This window comes from Coloeus monedula, assembly GCF_965178545.1.
Source record: "Coloeus monedula genome assembly, chromosome: 2".
NCBI lineage: Eukaryota > Metazoa > Chordata > Aves > Passeriformes > Corvidae > Coloeus > Coloeus monedula.
The window spans coordinates 5332276-5352537 of NC_138782.1; the positions used below are offsets into that span (position 1 = coordinate 5332276).

At 42.5% G+C, this 20262-nt stretch overlaps 1 protein-coding gene across 4 annotated transcripts in view; it reads left to right on the forward strand.

Moving 5' to 3' along the window:
* The window catches only part of PLCB1 (phospholipase C beta 1), a 341984-nt gene that overhangs the window by 197908 nt on the left and 123814 nt on the right, over positions 1–20262 (forward strand). For all 4 annotated transcript variants that reach the window (XM_082302895.1, XM_082302897.1, XM_082302898.1 and 1 more), the window contains 5 exons: positions 5011–5151; positions 11155–11234; positions 13747–13800; positions 14343–14418; positions 19480–19580. In XM_082302895.1, the coding sequence (XP_082159021.1) occupies positions 5011–5151; positions 11155–11234; positions 13747–13800; positions 14343–14418; positions 19480–19580 (452 nt within the window). The remainder of the gene's footprint in view (positions 1–5010; positions 5152–11154; positions 11235–13746; positions 13801–14342; positions 14419–19479; positions 19581–20262) is intronic.

The window sequence follows — 20262 nt, forward strand, 5'->3', positions numbered from 1 at the left end:
TAAAGTCCTAATTTAGCAAGGTTCTTTGTTTAATTTAAGCCTCAACCTCGAGTGTTTCCTGGAAAACTCTTTGCATATGTAGCTATCTAATTATGCTTCTTTCCTCCTCTATATTCCCTCTTCTGGGATGCATAAAGAGCTAGAAAAGTATAAATGCATTCTTGAATGCTTGGAAATCTCACTTTGATGAGCAGGAAACTAAGATGAAAGTCTGTGCCATTTTTGCTTCAAATCTCTCCTGAAGTTATCAGGACATAAATACAATGATTTAGGATCATGATAGTTACAGGTATTCATACAGGCTTTGATAGTTGCAGTCTGGAGAATTCTGAAGTACCCTTATGGCTCTGTAAAATAGTTTTGAGAATATTTTGCATTGTAAATTAAATGTCTTCACCAGAAATTTCCGATATTTAGTTGCACACCTGTTCCAGCAACCCAAGTTGTTCTGATTCTCTTGATAATCATCTGGTTTGGCCATCACGTTTTCTTTAACTATCAAACCCCGAGGAAAATCTTAATCTTTAGCATTGCACAGATTCCTTTCCTTTTCAAAGGGATCAGAAGCTGCTCTCTGAGATGGTGCTGCTGCTTTGAGAAGCATCAGTAAGAAAAGGGGGCTGACCTGCTGCTCCCTGGTGTGATGAAATCAGTGTTGAGTGCCACAGAACCTCATGGCAGCCTTTTATAACTGTGGATGAAAAAACCAGAACGTTTCCACAGACAGATGGTGTGTTGCAGGTTTTCAGAAAAGAAGAAAGTTTAAAGAGCTGGTGATACTAATAAAAGATGTTACGGTATTTGCTGAGCTGTGCAGAGCACACACTAATTGGGATTTCAGGGTTAAGACTTACATTTTAATAACACCAGTCACAGTGAAAGCAGAGATTGTAATGTGGCTGAGGTGCCTCTCTAAGTTTATGTTATTCTTACGATTTGCAGCGAAAGAGAAATACAGCAGGAGAAAGTTTTGGAAGTCTGATTGAAATCTATTTTTATCCATCTGTCTACAGGACCCTGGTTTCTAACAAAAAGGCATTATTTTGCATTTGTTTGTGAAAATTGTAGGAATTTCATAAGCTTTTATTTATTTCAATTTTTTTAATGTTTCTAGTGAGTTTTTTTACTATTCTCTATTTCCCATTGATTTAAGGTATATTTTCTTGGATAAGCCAAATAGGGAAGGTTTTTTTCCCAAATGAGCAGGTAGTCCTCTAGCCAAACTCTAACCTCAATTTAACATGACTAATTTGATTTTTGATAGATTTTAAAGCTCTTTGTGCTGCCAACACCATCCTTATCACCACCTCCATATTTGCCTGCTCACAAATTCCATCTCCCTCCAGGAATTTAAGCATTGTCCCAATCAAAACACTGATTTTCCTGACCTGATCCTGGGGCAGTCTTCAGGCATCTCCAGTGCATGAGCTGAAGCTCCTACTGGACTCCAGTGGAAGGGGAAAACCAAGCTGACTCCTGGGCCTTTTGACTGGAAGAAGCAAAGGGATGGCTCCTTTGTCAGGAAACATGAAAGACTTAAAATGTTGAGCTACAAAGGGAACTTTGATGAGTTATGTGGGTATTGCCAACAGCTGCTGTTTATTGGCCATCCCATGGGCATGTTCCCAAACTTCAGTAGCTCAGGTGTTCCAGAAATTGCTGTGATCAATATTAAATAGGTGTAATTCTTCTGAGTGTCCATCAAAGAGCTCAATATGTTGCTAATAAGGCCCCAGTGTAGCAAAGAGCTTATCCCAAGCCACAGCTCGAAACAGCAGCAGGCTTTTTGGTGTCATTTCCTAAAATGGAATTATCCAAATCAAAATAATCCATTTTACTTAAAAGAAGCTAAATTTGGTCTTGCTGCTTGGTTTGGCTTTTTTTCCCGTGTGCTTTCCTGCCATCTCCACAGGAAAACCTGCTGACATTTTAAAAAGAGCTTTGATTCATAGAGCATTGATAGTCTTCAAGATGTTGATAAAAGGATATTTTGCTCATCTCCTTAGGAGTGTTTGCAGCAAAGGGTGGTAACAAGGGAGCAGAGCTGTTCATGAGGAATGTGGGAGCTGGCAGTGGGCTTTGGTGTATGCGAACTTCAGATCTAAGGACTAATTATGACCTAGATCATCAGCTAAGGGCGAGGTTGTCACTGACAAGTGCATCTGTCACCTCTCAAGGGAAAAGACACCCAAGGCAGGGGTCAAAGAGGGTGTGAATCATGTTAGCATCAACATTATTCTCCTGCACTGAACTTAAAAATATAAAATCTAAAAAATATATTTGAAACCAGCTATAAAAATACGTATTTTGAGTCTGTGGAGCACATAGGTTGCACTGAGACAGCCCAGGACATGTGGTGTATTCCCTTTATTAACAGCTGCTGGATGGTGGCTGGATAATGCACTGCAGTAATGGACTGTGTGCTTCGAACTTTGCTCGACAAGTCTTAAACAGAAAGAGAAATTCAATGTTTGTCATTCAAACACAGCAACCCAAAGAGGATGGTCTGCCTAATTGCTTGCCTGTAAAACCTGGTGAAAAAAGTCTTTGGTTTGTAAAACCAAATTCATACTCACATTGCTTGATTTGCCACTTACTTTGCGCTTCTACAAACCTTACCGAGCCAGAGCTAGATAACTTCTCTTTTGATGAATTTGCTTGGAAAAGGCATCTCATTTCAAATATGTTTCTTTTTTTATTCTGTGGTGCGTGGCTAATGCGTATCTTAGTCTAACTGGGGTGTGATTCATCACTGAGACATCCCTTGGCCGACTGTAAATACGAAAGAAAAAGGTTATCTTCTCTCTTCTTTTGTTGCTACGATTGCAGTTCATCATCCGGAGTGAAACTGTGAGCTGGAGGTTGAGCTAGGGAGAGGGAGAGAGGAATGACAATGATGTGAAAGGGAGTGAAGGCAGATAGACAATCCTGTTCTGTCTGAGCCCAGAAAGAATGATGCTGTTCCCAGACAGGCCCTTGAGCAGAGGCATTTATCTGTCTGATTTGGGGGTTGAAACGGTAGAGGGTAAAAAGGAGATGGATTCTCATCTCCTGGAGACATAAAACAAAGCTTTGTAACATCCAGCCTGTAAATAAAAGAGAAAGTAACCCATCTAGTAATACACCGTGACTGACTTAGCAACTGCAGGGCATTTCTTTAGCTCTTCTCCCAGATCTAAATGATACCATTTCTTTGTCTTTCTCCTTTGAATCCTCATCTCTGAAACATAACTACTATTTTTGTATCCCTCTCTTGTTTTTCTCTCCTGTGAAAGCCTGTGATTAACTTGTTTACCCATGAAAGCATCTTTGTCTCAGAGCACAATGATATTCCCTTTACAGAGCCCTTAAATAGGATTATTCTGTCTGTTTTCCTGCAACATTTGCCATCATACCAAGTGTTTAAAGAGACTCACATTTATGATAGACAGCCTTGTACTTTCTTTCCAGTTTCTATCTTGTGCTCCAAAAATGCTTTCCTAAACCTGGTGAAGTGTTTGATGAACACACATACAGCTCCATTGCCTCCAGGAAGATATGATACCAGTCAGGTGATGCCCTTTAGATTGATGTCTTGTTGGTACAGGATTTCCTCCAAGATCCCTGAAAAATGCCCTTTTTGTCATCTTAATCTTGTTATATTAAATTTAATTGGTATCAATTGGTGGAAATTCAGATATTTATTCAAAAAGTTATTAAATATTAAGAATACCACAAACACTGAACATATGCAGACAGTGGGGGGAGAAGGTTCATGGGAGAGTGAAATGTAAACTGCAGTAGATTTTTGTGTCAGTTTTGAAATAATTTGATCTCTACACAGAATCTGTCATCCCCCAGAGATTCTGTTTGCTGGGCATTTTTTAGTTTTTGCGGGAGACTGAAAAGTCTTGCCTTCTAGGAAACCTGAGCTTTCACATTATACGGGCCCTTCTCAAAGGACTGAATCCAGTCATGCAGGGCAGCTCTTCATCTGTCTTTATAAACTTCACCATGAGGCCAAGGACCAAACAGTTTTCTTAGTTTAAAACACAATGAATGCATTTCTGGGAAATGGTGCAGTCTAATAGAACCGAGGAGAGTCACTGAATAACCTGAGGGTTTTACTCACAAGCTTAGGTTGCCAATGAAGCTGAGCTTCAGTCTGTTAATAGCTGATAAAAATCATTGAATGTACCTTTCCTTCACAGAAGTGTTAGTCATTCCTCTCTTGAGGCTGGAACAAGGTGCCCATGGGAGGGGCTGAGTCAGCATCCCTGGAGGGGTTTAACAGAGGTGTAGATGTGGCATTTGGGGACATGGGTTAGTGGTGGACTTGGCAGTGCTGGGGGAACAGTTGGATTCGATGCTCTTAAAGGTCTTTTCCAACCTAAATGATTCTGTGATTGTGTATTAGATATAAACTGGGGGAAAAAGGCTAAAAGCTAAATCTAAATGGAATCTAGTTAATAATTTAAATAATACATGACCTTTTGAACATGAAGAAGAAAGAGGAGGGCAACGCTAAAATTCCATTATTCATTTCATAGTGTTTAAGAAAGTTAATTCCAGAAGTCATCTTTATTCCTTAGGAGAAACTGAGTTCTTATTTTTGGTTTTATTTAAAATTCATTAAAATCACAGGGAATCTCTCTGTTGAGGCCAGTAGCCTTTGGACAGATTGTGTTGTTCTGACAAGCAACACAGTTTGTGTTTGCTTAACTTCTGAGGCAAAATAACTGAAAATAGGAATGTGCAGCCATCAGCTGGACAGCTCTGAGTCTGTACAGCACCAATATAGAGCTCAAAGGCTTTGAAGGATTTACAGCAGTGATTTCCTTTTTATTCTGGGTTAATAACTGTAAATATTTTAATGAGCCATTAACTGGATCAGAACCTAGTGCCGTCATGTTGAAAATGTTCAAAATAACACAAGTTTTCAAAATGGAAGTATTTGCAATTTTTGCACCTCTTTTAGTGTAATACATTTGCAAAAGGTTTTTAATTATTTCGTCGTTATTTCACCTGCAGGATCCGAAGCTGCGCGAGCTGCTGGATGCTGGGAACGCAGGAGGTCGGCTGGAAAATCGGATGATAACTGTTGTGTATGGCCCAGACCTGGTCAATATATCCTACTTGAACCTGGTGGCATTCCAAGATGATATAGCAAAGGTAACACATCTTCATCTGTCATATCAAATTCAGGTTTTGGAAGTATTGTTTCGAGATACGGATAAATGAGATGAAAGTGGGAATTGCTGTGAAGTGAACTGCAGTTCTCTTCTGGAGCTGTACCACTCAGTTCCAGAGAAGAAGTGTGCAGTCTTTTTGTGTTTTGGTTTTTTTTCAAGGAGTTTATTCAGCAAGATTTGTGCCCCTGATAAGTGTGCTCATGTTCAGAATGTTGTTTGTGAAGCCCAAATAATCACTGTGAAAATAGTGGTGCACACAAATTTTAGCTTGGGTACGAGATGTTACCCTGTGGCTCCCCAAACACACATCAATATATTTCAGTAGTAGCATCCCATTTTGCCTGCTGAGAGCCCTTGATAAGACTTGTGGAGTCAATCATTGCCTTAGAAAAGTACTTTTTCCATGCTGGTCCATCAGGTCCCTCTTTCCAACTCACAACATAAAACAGTGGTGCATGCCACTACAACTGAGATTAGTACACATTTTGGGCTTGGGTTTTTTCCTTCTACTTCCAATTTCTCTAGAATTCAGTACTGTTTAATGAAGTGGGAGCTCTTTGCTTTATCTATTTCAAACAGACATTCCAAAGCTTCTCCTCTTTTTACTTCCACTCATATGGGTATGCTCTGATCCCAGCCTCCAGTCATCCATGCACAGAACACTTTCCTACGGGCATTTTTACATCCTGGAGTTCACTAGATTGTGCTAAAAAGAGATTCTCTGCAGCCTGCTGTAATTTAACAACAGCAAGGAGTTATTTTGTCACCTCACAGGCAACAAAGATTGTTAGACCAGGTGCAAAAAGGTCATAGGATGAAAGCCTTCAGCTAGGAGGGGACATTTTTGCTTGCCAAATTTCTGTTTCTGCTAATCTTCTTTAGCCAATTGGACAGCTTGGCACAAACATGGTTTCCAATTTTTTTTTGACATGGAAGAATAGAAACAAAAAGAGTTTGTGGTGGTCCATGAACAGCTGAGAAGGAAGTGCTGTCCTCAGACTTGAAATTGCACAGCTGTACTCCACAGGGGTGGTGAGAAACCTTAACACTGCAAAAATGAAAATGATTGAAATAACTCTTCAGGAAAAAAAAGGAGCTATGTTTGTGGTGGAAAATGAAAAGGTATGCTAAAGCTTTACCAGCAGAAATTGTTGTCCCTTATCAAGGAGCAGGGAAAATCACCCAAATCAGAAGCTTATGTCCTTCTACACTTTCCTGTCTAGCCAGCGGTCAGTGAGCCATAATCTATTTGCTAAAACAGCACAGAAAAGGGTATTTTAGGGCTATTTTCTGTTTGATAATGGAACCTTAAAATACAGTGGATAAAACCATGTTTTATAAAAGCTTGGCTGCTCTAAATCTTGAGTAACTCCTACCATCCGAGTAACAAAAAATCTGAGTCTTCCTTTTTATTTGTAAATGCAATAGAGCAAATAAATTAATATTTGATCAGTTGGGCACTATGGCCTGGGGATGCAGTTCTTAAGGCATTGCAGATTAACTGTGCTTGCTTTGAGGTCACGTTAAGTGTCCCAATTGTTTGAATGAAAACAGTTTTGATCACTGTTGAACACATCTAAAAATTCCTCCCTTTTTAACCTGTTTTCCAACTTCATATGACCCAGAACACAGAATCTGGTCTTTATTGGTCTTTATATTGAAGTTGTAATAAATAAGCACATCAGGCACAAATCATCTCTTCAGGGAGCTCTGGGGAGGAATGTCAGTACAAGATGTTTTCAATGCCACACTTGCAAATTTTGACCCTTCTGATGTTCTAGGGAAAGCAAGTGCCAATGGAAATCTCCCCCACCTTTCCTTCTCAGTGCATGAATATTTTTTGGTTAGCCTTTAATTTGTGATACCTTATTCAAGTTGTGTGGCAAATGTTGACCAGACCTCCCTTAAGGAGAAAGGCAAAGTAAACTGTAATGGTCTTAATGAGGCAGTTAAAATTACTCAGTTATAGGGTTTTCTCCCTTTGCAGGGGGCTGCCTTTTCTGCTACAAACTCTGCTTGTCACATCCCCTGGCCAAGCTATGGGGAGATTAGGAAAACGCAGGTCTTGGGTTATTCAGCTTGCCTCAGATGCGCTCAATAGAAATGTCAGTGTGCTGGTTTCTGTTCATTCCTCCGGGAGAAACTAACTGGTGTTTAAAGCACATCAGTGGTGAGCTGAAGGGCACCAGGTTTGTTCAAGGGATGCAGCTTGAAATCCATCAGGCACTGGTCTGAAGGGCAGGCAGGAAGGTGTGTCCTGATGGGGAAGAGAAGCAGCACTGAGAGAGCGCTCGCTCATTGTCATTTGAGAATGCCTGTCTGGGGTAGGATTTATTTGTGAGCATCCACAGAGTGCTAGAGAAGCAGCAGAGGTTTATTCTCAAACCCTACTCTGAGCAAATGCTCTTTTTCTCTGTCTCCATTCCCAGCATTAAGAAGTTTAACCTATCAACCTCTGTCTGCTCTAGAGTAGTTCATTCTCTTCCCAAATCCAGTAGCTTCAAAGATGAACATCTTGTTTTTCCCATCTCTTTCCTCTCACTCTCTTTCGTGCTTCTCGTGCCAGCTCTCTTCTTTCTGCACTGCCAATCCTGGCCATACAGGCCCCTGTCCAGAGCCCAAGGAAATCTGTTTCCTCCTCGGTTTGATGAGCTTTGGGTAAAAGGCATCACTAAGAGCTGATGAATTCCTCCATAAGTAAAATGATGTCATCAAGGATGATTCACAAGTCACGCTATACTATTCTTTCCAGCATACATCTTTATTTTTCTAGCTTCCCCACTGTATGTAAGAGCTTGATCAGTAGAATAAAATGCTAAAGCAAGCCACATAAATTCACATCCATTTGATATGGGGTTTTTAAAATAAAATTCTGAAAGTTTAGAGTTTCAGCAGCTTGCTTTGTTAACCTCCCACCAAAAAGAAATGTGCGAGGAACATTGCCTTCGCACATAGTCAGTCCCGATTTGAAGGAAGTGTTTTCAAGACTGTGCTGCCTTTTCTTATGAAAAAGGTCTCATCTCTTCTGTTGCACTGAGTGTTTTATGGTATCCTTATTCATGCAGTGCAAGAGGGATTACTTCACTGAGCAGTACATTTCCAAATGAGCTGCTGCTCATGTGCTACCTGCCGAAGCACAGAACAGCTGAATTATTCGTTAGCAAAATTCACAGGAATAATAGAAGATGAACTGGCATGACTGGACAGAGCCAAGAGGGGATCAAGTTCAGGAAGCTCTTATCATGATGGATGTGACTTGCTCGGAGTTGAAGATCAGAAGGCTGGGTCCTTCCGCTCCCGGATGGGATCAGTGCCGGGTTTGTTGGCACTGCTGCAGCCCTGTTCCAAAATGCCACATTTCTATTTTCCCATTGTGTCACATCTGTACAGAGGCTGCAGCGCCGTGGTGATCCGGAGGCTGCTGTAACCTTCCCACAGTTGGCTGTTTTCTCTCCACACAGAGCAGCTTTCCATCCCTTGGAGTGCTCTCCGCCAGCGCTGCCTGCTGGAATCGCTGGTAAAGAGTTGGAGTGTGGGCTCTGCTCTCTGCCATGCAGCAAACCCAAGGAAATGGAGCCATTTGGTAGCTGAAGCAGCAAGGCACATCTTGACTCACAGCTTGGTGAGAGCCCATCAAAGTCAGTCCCAAGCATCTCTCTATTTTTTCAGCTCTGTCCTCAAGGCTGTTGTTCCCCCTCCTGCCAAGGGTTCAGATCAGCGGCTGGAAAGATGATGTGATCCTTGGCAGATCTTCTGATCTTGGCTTTTTGGCTGTGGCTCTGGGGTGGCTGGACCCTAAAATGGGAGAGACAGTGAGCAAGTGTTGCTTGTGACCTGGTTAGAAACGGCTCAGCCTGCAGGTAGCCCTCGGAATATTTGGCAAGAGCGATGGGATTGCCTTGGAGATCCAGGAAAGGAACAAAATGGAACAAATGGCAAGACTGCTTATATAAATAATGTGTGTGACAGGCACATAATAAGCGAGTTCCCCTTACATTCCTGTCAACAAGCATTCGGACAAAGAAAAGGAAGAGCTGGGGCTGTGGGGTACTCTTGAAGTGCCCTGCCTCTGTTTTATACAAAATATTTCAGCTTCAAGCCCAGCAGAAGCAGCGAGATGAAAACAGTCTATCAAGATCTGTTAAAAGCCAGCGTATTTTCAATTTCTAAATAATATTTTGTGTTGCTGTTAATCTCTGCAGCCGTTAGTGTCACAGGGAGAAGTTTGAGCAGCTATTATTAGTGCCTAAACAAAGCAGTGTTTACAAGATGAGCCTATTTTGAGCCTGGAAAAATGAGTTGCCAAGAAGAAAAACAGATGCTGCACTTAATACGCTCTCTGTTCCAAGAGTCACAGCAAAGCAGTTGTGCTGCTAACAAACCAGACTCCTCCTCCTCTGCTTTCTCACACTCCTGATTTTTCAAACTAGACCTAAGAAGGAAAAACAATTAAAGAAGAAAAATGGCAGTGGCCTTGAGAAGGTGGAGGGGAGGACTATCTCAGCAGCACTGATTTGCCTCCAGAACAAGTCTCTGTTCGAGGGAAGAAGGCTTCTCTTCCAGAAACACCAGCCACAGGAGAGGTGTTATGTCAGCTGCTTAGGGATGAGGTGGTGGAAGGGATGGACTTCAGGATCTGAGAGCTGAAGGATATCAAAGACCACTAAAACACTGGGCATACAGGCAGCCTTATCTATTCCTCCTTGGGAGCAGTGGTGCGAGACCAGTTTCAGGAACAAGGTCTGATAACGTCAGGGAAAAAACCTTAGCACATAAAAACGATGGAAAAACCCCCTAGCTTCTGAACCTCTCTCAAATCAATCTCCTGGTCATGTGGAAACATGAGGCTTTTTAGATAAAACAAGCTAATAAGCTCCAGAGAGACACAGGAATGTTTGTTTCATTGGAAGTCAGTGCTATTTCCCATCCCTATCCATTATCCATTTTTGTCAGAATGAAATCTTCCTTCTTTTTTTTTTTTTTTTTTTTTTTTTTTTTTTTTTTTTTTTTTTTTTAATTTTTCCTCAGGAAAAAGAAAAGCCAAGGAGAAGGGAATACTTCTCAAAGAGTGTAGCAGTGGGAATCTTGGATTTGGACTGTTATGAAAGGAAACATAATTTTAGTTTGGAACAAAACTCAGAAAGCTTTGTCAACTAAAACAAAAAAATCACATTGTTTGGAAAGGCACTGCTTGTTTTCTTCCCTTTCTTTTAATGGGGTGAAACGAAGCCAAGCCAAAACTGCAGTTGTGATTAAAAAGATTTGCAATTAAAGATTGTGAATAAGCACCGACTCAGAAAGGAAAAATGCACTGAAGTTGTCAATGAAAAGCTGCAGGAGTGACCTGCAAGGGAGGAGAGCAGGACAAACTCTGGGAGTCTAAACTTTGCATTATAATCATGGATCAGCCATGCTGGGACCCCAGGAAAGGTCAGGGGTGCAAGGGAAGGAATTGAGCAATGTGAAGCAACCTGGTCTAGGGGAAGGAGCCCCTGCCTGTGGCAGCAGGTTGGAACTGGATCCTCATGGGCATCCCTTCCAACCCAAACCATTCCATGATTCTATGGCATTTCTTCCCTACGTTGGGAAGAGGGAAAAAAATTTAGTGAGGGATAGGACCACAGTGTAAGGATGTACAATCAGGGGGAAAGAGCTCTTTGGAGTTGCATGTTCCTTGCACACCAGAGTAATTGAAATGTATTCCTGTATATTTCTGCTGGTTGGGGTTTTTTTTAAGCTTTTTTCTTATGTTGGCTGGTAAGATCTTGTATAGAGTCAGTACTTGCATTTGTAACAGCCATCATTTTTTTTGCAGCATGAAAAAATCAGGTCTCACAAATGAGGAGGGAAGCTGTAATTGGAAAAATCAAGTTTAGGTTTTAATTAGGCCCTTTTTTTTGAAAGCATAATTTAAAGAAATATTTTGCATTGTGTCAGTAAATATCTAAACTGAGTCTCATTTATTCGCTTTTTCTCTTCATAGGAATGGTCAGATGAAGTGTTCAGTTTGGCAACAAATTTGTTGGCACAGAACATGTCAAGGGACGCGTTTCTGGAAAAAGCGTAAGTGGCCCTCGCATGTCACGCTGTGGGTGTTGCTCTTCTCTCTGCGTCATTTTCCTCCTTGCTTCTTACTCACCTTGTCATCTATTGTTTCTGCTCTGGTGACTTGTCACTTCTGTAAACACAGGTCCTTGTTCTTACGGTTTTAAAAAGCCTGTTATCTAGAAGTCATCTAAACAAAAATCCTTTTTAGGGTTCTCCTTGCAAACTTAAATTATTGCCAAGAAACCCAGAATTAAATTCTCCCTGCCCCTTGTATAGTGGTAGCTTCAGCTGTGGGCTGGAGATCTCCATTTAAAAAGAAAGAATATTCTGGACTGACTTGCTTCTGGTTTGTTTTCCTATTTGGATTTTATTGATAACAAAAAAAAGAGAAATGCCAGAAGTCCCTTTTCCTCAGTCCGGTCTTTCTGATTTCCATGTGATCCAGAGAGAGAGAAGCTGGGATTCCATTCCTCTGGATTGCTTGGCAGAGTGGGCAGATTCTGAGTTGCTCTCCATGAGGTAGAAAAGCTGTTTGTCAGAATGTTTGGGCTGAAATACACACCTAAAAGGGAAGAGAGCTAAACTTGAGGTTAGCAATTCTCAACTGATGAGAAGTGCGTGGGCTGAGGCAGTTTTGTACAAATGACAGCTTTGAGAGCAGCGTGGCAAAGCCTGCCGGAAAGTGCTGGTGTTGAACTGGGTACTTGCTGGCCTTTTGGGGTTCTAAAAGAGGGGATGCACCTTCCCCAGCCTAGGAGTTAGCTGCTTAAAGTCACCTTAGTGTGTCCCCCTAACACTTTTCCCTGCTCACAGGCAGGGGCTCAGTCCAGCTAAATACTAAACTTAGGTTCCTAAAAGTTCCTTCCATCCAAAAAGCAAGTTAATGCCCCCTTTTCCTGGGCTTTGTGAGGGTGTGAATGGCTAATTTCATTAGCTGCACCATAGCTGGTCAGAGTGTTCCGAAGTGCTTAACTTTAATCCCACAGAATCATAGGTGCCTGTTCTGGGGAGGAGGGATGTGCACGTGTGGGTGTGTGTTTCCTTCTCACAGCATTTGTCCTGGTGCAGCTGGAGTCCACAGAAATTCTTGAGGCAGCTCTGAACAGTGGATGTGGCTGGAACTACAGCTTTGTGTCTGATAATGGTGTATTGGGACAGCAGGGATGTATTAGGCAAACAAAATCCCAGATGGATTGGAACATTTAACATTTCCTAATGGCTCTGCATGTTGGCAGTGGGCGATGCGCTCACCTGAGCAGGTGACTTCCTTCAGCTCCATAGGTCGGAGATGGGTTTTAACAGTGATTTGGTTCTACTATTTCCTTGCCCCTCAAATCCCCAGGTGGCCACAGGGCTCTGCTGACAGGTCTGTGGTGGGGAGGGTTGGGGCTGTACCTAATGGGCCTTTTCCTGCCCAGATCAGAGCAGAAATGTGTCATCACACAGTACAGTAGAGCCAGTTTTGTTTGGAGCTATTCTTTGGCAGTTTTTCAAGCCATATTAATTAAAGATGAAGTCACTGGACACACTGTGTAGATTCAGTTGCAGGCAAGCATGGCATTCCTGTGTCTTTTTCCGCTAATTAATAAATCACTTGGAAACTGTAAGGTTTCCCAGCTCCCCTGCACAGATGCCGAATCAGTCACTTCAGAAATCTATGACTTTGAAGATGAAATTATTTCCCCTTATATGTAGTGTACTAAGCAAAGGGTTGGTTGGAGTCCTTGTCAGAACCCTTTCGTTGAAATAGAAAAACAAATTGCATTAGAGCAGAGTGAAGGGTTTTTTCTTTATGACATTCAGTTCCTTGGAGCATTGGAAGTACAATAATAAACAGCTTGAGAAGCTTTTCCCCATCTTCTGTTATTTCTAACTTCCTTGGCTGTAGAGGAAAACACTCAATGTGACCAAAATATAGTTAAAATTTTTAAAAACCAGAAGGCAAAATAAAAGAAACTTCTTTTTTTTTTTTTTTTTTTAAGTAACTGCTGTGACTTTTTTGTTTTAATCTGCCTCAGTGCTGGGAGATGTGTTTGGTGACACAGTAGCACGAAATACTTCAGTTTCCAGAAGATGAATGTGAGGAGTCAAGGATTTGGGGAAATGTTCCTATCCCAGTTATTCTAGTATTAGCATGCACTTTGTCTTTGAAGTGGTTGCTAATGGCATTTTCTGCTGGGAAGAAAAGGAAAGTTTATTAGAACCATGCAGCTTCTTCTTCTTTTGGCAGACCAGTGGGTGAAGTGAAAAAGCTGAGTTTTTTAACAAAAAACCAAAAAATCCTCTTAAATATTTAAGTGTTGCCACATTTTTCACCAGATGATGTTACTGCAAAACTCATTTACAGTTACCTCAGGACAGACAGTTGAAGGTTTTTACTCAGCAATGATATCCCAACAGGTTTTCATACTGAGAGAAGGAGCTGAGTGGAACTTGCACGTGATCAGAGCACTAGCCCTGAGCTAGAAAGGTGGAGAGGTACTTCAAAATGCTGTAAAAATAAAGCAGGATGCTTTTCTCTCCACAGCTACACAAAACTCAAGCTGCAGGTGACTCCAGAGGGGCGCATTCCTCTGAAGAAGTAAGTGCTGGTCCCTTCTTTACCATGTGCTCTCTGCTGACTTTGGGGTGTGAATATATGCTTGGGATGAGCATGGGGCCCCTGTGTCTAGAAGAATAATTTTACCATCTGTTTATAGCATGTATTGCAGGAAAGAGTGGCCAGTGATACTCAGGATGTCTCTGTTCAAATGCCCTTTGGGCACAGACATTCTGCCTCTCTGCCCTAGTTCCTTCCACTTGTGAAAATAAAAAAAACCACCATAATTTCTTTATCTCAGGGACGTGTTGTTGTGAGGATAAACAGATTTAAATTGCATGTCACTGGTGGAATGAAGAGACCAGTGATAGCTGAAATAAATATCTGCTGAGATAGGGGCTGGTGTGGGGTCGAGTTAAAACTGTGAGCACTTTTTAACTCCCCTCTGTTACTGAGCAGCCAGCAAATGGAAATAAATAGCTAAAGATATAATAGGCTGCTAAGAGATACTCACTCTTTGAGCCACATGGGCCATCAAGGCATGTCTTTAAGCCAAATCCCTCTGTTTTGTCCTCGTTTTGCAGCATATACCGCTTGTTCTCCTCCGACAGAAAACGGGTAGAGACTGCGTTAGAAGCCTGTAACCTTCCCTCTTCCAGGGTAAGCATGTGCAGATCAGCGCTGCTTGGATTTTGGCTGTTTCCTCTCTACTGAGTTTGTTCAAGGCTGATCCTGCTGTGCTGGCTTTGCTGCTGGATGGGTCCTCAGCAGCAGCTCTGGCTTTCCCACACAGAGGTTCCTGATACCCATCTGAGTACCTTTGATTTGGAGTTGTTCAGGGACCAGGAGCACCTGGAAGAAGCCTGAAAGGATTCAAAGAAAGGGCGCAGAGTTTGTGTGACCTGTCCTGGAAGAATCCTGTGAGGCTTTTTAAGAATAGGTGACTGTTGCACAGTTTCCAAGGCATGATTTCAGAGCAGTGTTAGCCCGAGGTGTAGCTAATGATCTACAGCTGGAGATAAGTGACAGGCTAAACCCACCCTGGCTTATGTGAAAGATGCATGAAGTCAGTGTTGAAATGCTGTGGTGTGGAAGCTGTTAGCACTGCAGGGATGCAGCCATTGCATCCGGCTAATCCAGGAGCTCTCCTCAGCCCCCAGAGCATTTCCAGGATGGTACCTCACCCTCAAGAAGGCTTTTTTTTAGAAGAAATGAGCTCAAGCATATGATTCCAGTTAACGCTGGAGTCACAGAATCACAGAATAGGTAAGGCTGGGAGGGACCACAGTGGGACATCTGGTCCCACTTCCCTGCTCAAGCTGGGTTTTAATCCCAGGAAAGCTTCTTGCAGGATAATTCCTATGTTCAGGGGTCCAGGAGGTGGGGCAAAACTGTTCCGTAGCAGAGGAGAGCCTGCATCTCCTGATCCCTCCCTCAGCTTATACAAAACTCTGTGCTGTGAGGTTTCCTCAACATTTGCTCCCCCAGTGGTTTAATAGAGCCCATTCCTGCAGCTCCAGAAGAACAACGGAGCAAAATCTTCACCAGCCAAACCTCAGACACCCCTTACATGGAGACTTTCCTTCGTAGGTTTGGGAGCTTAATTCCATAAAATTCCAAGGAATGCCGGCAAAGTAGGTATAAAATACTGTAATAACCTTACCTAAAGTAATATTGTGAGGTTAGAAATATGGAGAGAATAAAGATGAGTTTCCATTTAATTGACAACATACAAGAAAAGGCGTGCAAAAAAATCTCTGAGGTGCTGCTTTCTGAATTAGCTGATTTATTTCTTCCGTTTACTACATGTCTCTGAAAAGAAAATTTAAATATCATTTGGGTCTTTGGAAGAAACTGCAGCCTTTTTCTGCTATTTATCTAAGTAGAGCCAGTTTTACATACACACTGCTGGATGCTCGTTGCTGGGATACCATCTTGGAAATTATTCGGAGTATAAAGTACATCCTTTCTTTGCTTGGGACGAAAGAGAAATACGCTGCATGCACCAAAGAAAACTGTGTTGATCATCTTTGAAAAATATTGCAGAAGGGCAAAACTGAATTTCATGGAGGTAACAGAATGGAATAAAAGCAGAACTTCAAGTACGGCTCTTTTCCTTTGTGTTCCTGTTTATTTGAACAAGTGAAATTCTTAGCTTCAACTTCCAGCTTCTCTGCCCTATTGTACTGCAGGACAAATGGTGTTCCCATAAAGCTTTGGAGCAACAATAGACTCCAGCAGCATGCTGGATATCAGGGAGTCTTGCTTAGCAAAACACCACCGAATTAGAGAATTCATGAAAGTCTCTCATGGACATTACCAGTTTAGGTTCTTTGGTTCTTCATATTCATGCCTCTTGAAGGTCCTCTAAAGATTTTCTCCCCGAGTTTCCACGCTTCTCCTTGCTCGGGGAAGACACAGAGCATGTTGGCCATGAGCTTCACACGATGTTTTGCTGCAACTCTTGGAACTTGGGAATGAATCTTCAAGCCTGGGACAGTCCCTCATCTGCCTTTTGCAGTGACCTGGGCACAGCTGCCAGGGGAGAGTGTCCCTGTGTGGACTTTTTTGTGACAGGACAAACATCCCCATCCCTCAGCCCCGCTCTCCGGGGAATTCTCTGTGTATGTGTTTGCCCGGAGACCTCGTGGCATGACATGCAGGCACTGCATTTAGTTCAAGAGGAGGAAGAGTTCTCACTGCCTGGATAATTGCTTTCATCCTGAGGAATAGCACCAGAGAGAATCCTCAGAGTTGCTGAAAATAATTCCTTTATTTCATATTCAAGGATCTTAATAAGGGTGGATTCTCTGCAGTGCTGAGCGCTCCAGCCCTGATTCAGCCGAGCAACAGAGCATGACCACAGTGGGATGACCCATGGACCTCAAGTCAAGCACTTTTTCAAAGCTTAATCAATGGCTTTATTTAATCTCTCTCTTTCTGGGTCAGAACTGGCCTGTGTAGAGTCTTGCAGGACCAAGCCTTGATTTTTGGAACAGTTGTCATCCAGCAGATCTGAAAGCAGGGGAATCTTCAAATAAATGTTTAAGCAAACTTTTAAAATATGCGAATGAATTTCTGAGTTTGCCATCTGATTCTCCTATGATTTTTATTAAAAACCTTGTCTGCTTTTTGGGAGTGGGGTTGCCTTTTTGTCATTGTTGGATATTTTTGGGGTTTCTGGGTTTGGTTAAAGGTACCTTAAATAGAATTTGAAGAGCTTTATTTTAGCTGCCCCTTTGGCTGTTAAGACTGGTTTTTGCCTTCCAGTTAATGTTGAGGTTCACAATGAAGCACCAGGGAGTTTGACTGTTAAAATAAAATAACCAGCTCTTGAGTCCAGTCTGTACAAATAATCTGAATTAGCTCTTGTGCTGCCAAATGTGTAACAGACTGGATACAGATGTTATAAAAGCAGGCAGGTTACCAGGCAAATGATAAATCAACAGTGCTTGAAATTAGTAGAGAGTCTTAATCACAGAATAAAATTGAATGCCAATATAAAGCCAGGCTGGAAGCGAGGGATGCTCTCGTGTGGTACAGGAGGTTTGTGCTTTGTTCATTGGTGTCAAAAAGGAGATGAGCCCATAAGGTGTGTGGGTGGTTCCTCTGAAATGGGGATGGCTCAGACCAGGCTGAGTAAGGGGGCAGCATATTTTAATCCCTTTGGGCAGACAGGCTTTTGGAAGCCAAATATAGTTATGTGAGGTTGTGCCTGAGGCAGCTCTCAACTCCCATCTAGATATTTGTGTTTTGTAGCCCACTGATTATAATACTGGTAGGAAATGCCTATTAAAAAGTTCTGTATACTTACGCCTGAAGGCTTATGTTGGTTATTCTCTTTGCAGTGGGTGTTTGGAGATAGGGGGAGGCAAACCGAGGTCTCTTAATTGGATCTGAGTGGCAAATCTGAGCCTGGGTCTTAGGTTATTGGAAGAGATCCACATTTGTTCAGCTGAGCACCTTCAAATCCCCCTAAAGCAAAAAAGAGTAGCTTGATGGGGGGCTGTAGTTCTGTGGTAATTAGAGAATCATTGAAAAGCCCTTGGCTGAGGAGCAGCATCCTGCTGGACAGGGTTATAAGCAGAGGGAGCAGGGGAGGGCGGGTTGCCAGCTCTAACCAGAAAATTCCCAAGCTTTGAGAATCCCAACCTTAAGGAAAACGCAGGTATCAGTACTGAGAGCACCACAGCTCGGATTTATCGAAGTGTTGTGGGTGCGGGTTCAGGGTCACTGAAAGGAGGTATTTCCATCTTCTACCTTCAGCTTCCCAACTTCTCCATCCACCCTTGCACTGGATTTAGCAGCTGTGCCATTGGCGAGTTGCCTGGCTCAGGGAGGTAATCCCATGTGAAATACCCAGGGAGGTTTTGGCTGGGGAAGTTTTGAACCAGTTCACCCTGCAGCCACTTGCAGTTTGCCAAAGAAAGGAGGGCTCACCTTAGAATGTTGGAGTCTGGAGATGGTTATCCAGGCAGAGCAGAGGAACAGCCCAGCTTGGTCAATCTGCTCTTGTGGACAGAAACACAGAACACAACCCTCTCGAGCCTCTGCGGGTTTCAGATGAAAGGAAACGAAGCGATGCCTGTGGTATCATTTATTGTAACCTAAAGCAGGAAAAACATAGAAAAGTTTCCTTGTGTGTGACAAAGGCTTGAACGGATGCTTCCGGTTCCCTTGGCAACGGTGTTAAACAGGCAGAATAAATACAAGCACTGACTGCCCCAGCAGCAGCTCGCTTCCGAGACAGCCGGGTTCCAGAGACCTTCCCAGCAAACAGCTTTGTGCCCAAGTCACAATTTTCCTCCTCTAGTTCATTGTATTTGGGAGTGTGGAGACGCATCCTGTGGGCCCGTGGTGCTCCCAGGGACCACATGTCACGGCTTTGGATGAAGGACTCTCAAGCTTCATGTAAAGGGCTTACCCAGTCCAGTAATTGCCTCCAGTAATTTGATTTTTTTTCAGAGAAAAATGTAGTGAGGATGATGAAATTTTCATCTAGGAGTTGGACTAAATTTTAATTGCTCTAAATTGTAGAAAATGTAAGGAAGAAAAATCCTGGCATGTCTTCTGCAGGAGAGCATTTTTATCAATTCCTCTTAAAGAAATCTGATTCCCAAATGTGTTACACCGAGTGTTTAGGACAAAGATGGATGGAAAAGCTGTGCTGCTTGAGTCTTGCCCAGAATTGTGGCATCTTGAACATGTATCTTCAGGAAGGAAAAGACAAAATCGCTGCTGCTGTCAGGGAACAAGTGTATTAGTAATGACACAATGACCCAGTTTGTTCTCCACTTGTGTGGCAGCTTTGGAAAGATGAGTGACATCCTCATCCTCTGTGACGCTGCTGTTCTGCTCACTCAAAAACACAGGCTCAGCACTGCTGGGGGTGAGCTCAGAGGCTTCATCAGGACTTACACACCTATTTCTGCTGTAGGTGAGGGGGTTAGATGGGGAGATGTCCCTTCCTTCTCCTTCGCAGGTGCTCAGAGATGAGATAACTGTGCCTCATGGAAGCTGATAGATGTGTTTGTATGTGTTTTTTAAGGATGTGCTCTTTAAGCTGCTCTGTTATTTGGGGGAATTTATAATCCTGCAGAACCTGGGCTCCTCTAGATAGCAGGAAGGAAATCAAAAGCAGCCAAAAAGTGAGCGATCTGTTTGCAAAGAACATATAAAAATGTTGTATCTCTCTCTCACCGTTTTTTCCCCATTTCACAGAATGATTCAATCCCTCAAGACGACTTCACGCCAGAAGTGTACAGAGTGTTCTTAAACAACCTCTGCCCTCGGCCTGAGATCGACCACATCTTTTCCGAGTTGTAAGGAAAGACTCTCATTGGTTTATTTATTTCTTTTTCCCATTCATTGATTTTCTAGGCCAAGGATGGCAAAGTAGGTTATTCATACTATAGCAGCATGCAGTGCTTGCTAGTAACAGATTTAGATGTCAAGCAGAGCTGTTATTTAACCTTGGATCAAGGGTTCCTTCTCTCCCAGGCTTTTACCTACACTTCTGATGGCTTGAGTTTTAAAGGAATTTGTTCCTAGAGGAGCAGAACTGCCAGGTCTTGTTTTTCTGCATTGATCAGGATAGTTTAGGTTTCTAAGAAAGTAAAGGAAGAAGAATAATAAGCAATAACAGCATGGAATAGGCTTGAGAATATGTATAAGCACCCCCGAAAGCTTAATTAGGAGTTGCAAAAAAATGCAGTAACTTTTAGGATTTGTGTATGATGAATTCACACTGTGAAATGAAATTAGCAGCCTGCTACAACTGATTTCATACATTCAGTTATGAGCTCTGTAACTGCTGGTGTTTCTACCCCTTGCAGCAATCCTTGAACTTCCAGTTTCAGCAGAGCCTGATCAATGGGGTCAGAACGTTGAGCAATATGAGAGGAAAGCAGTTTCCAAAATACACCCCACGACCACCAAAGCAATCGGTGAATGTATTGTAGCAACACGGCCGTGCTCACAGTCCCCTTTTGGAGTTGTTGTCTC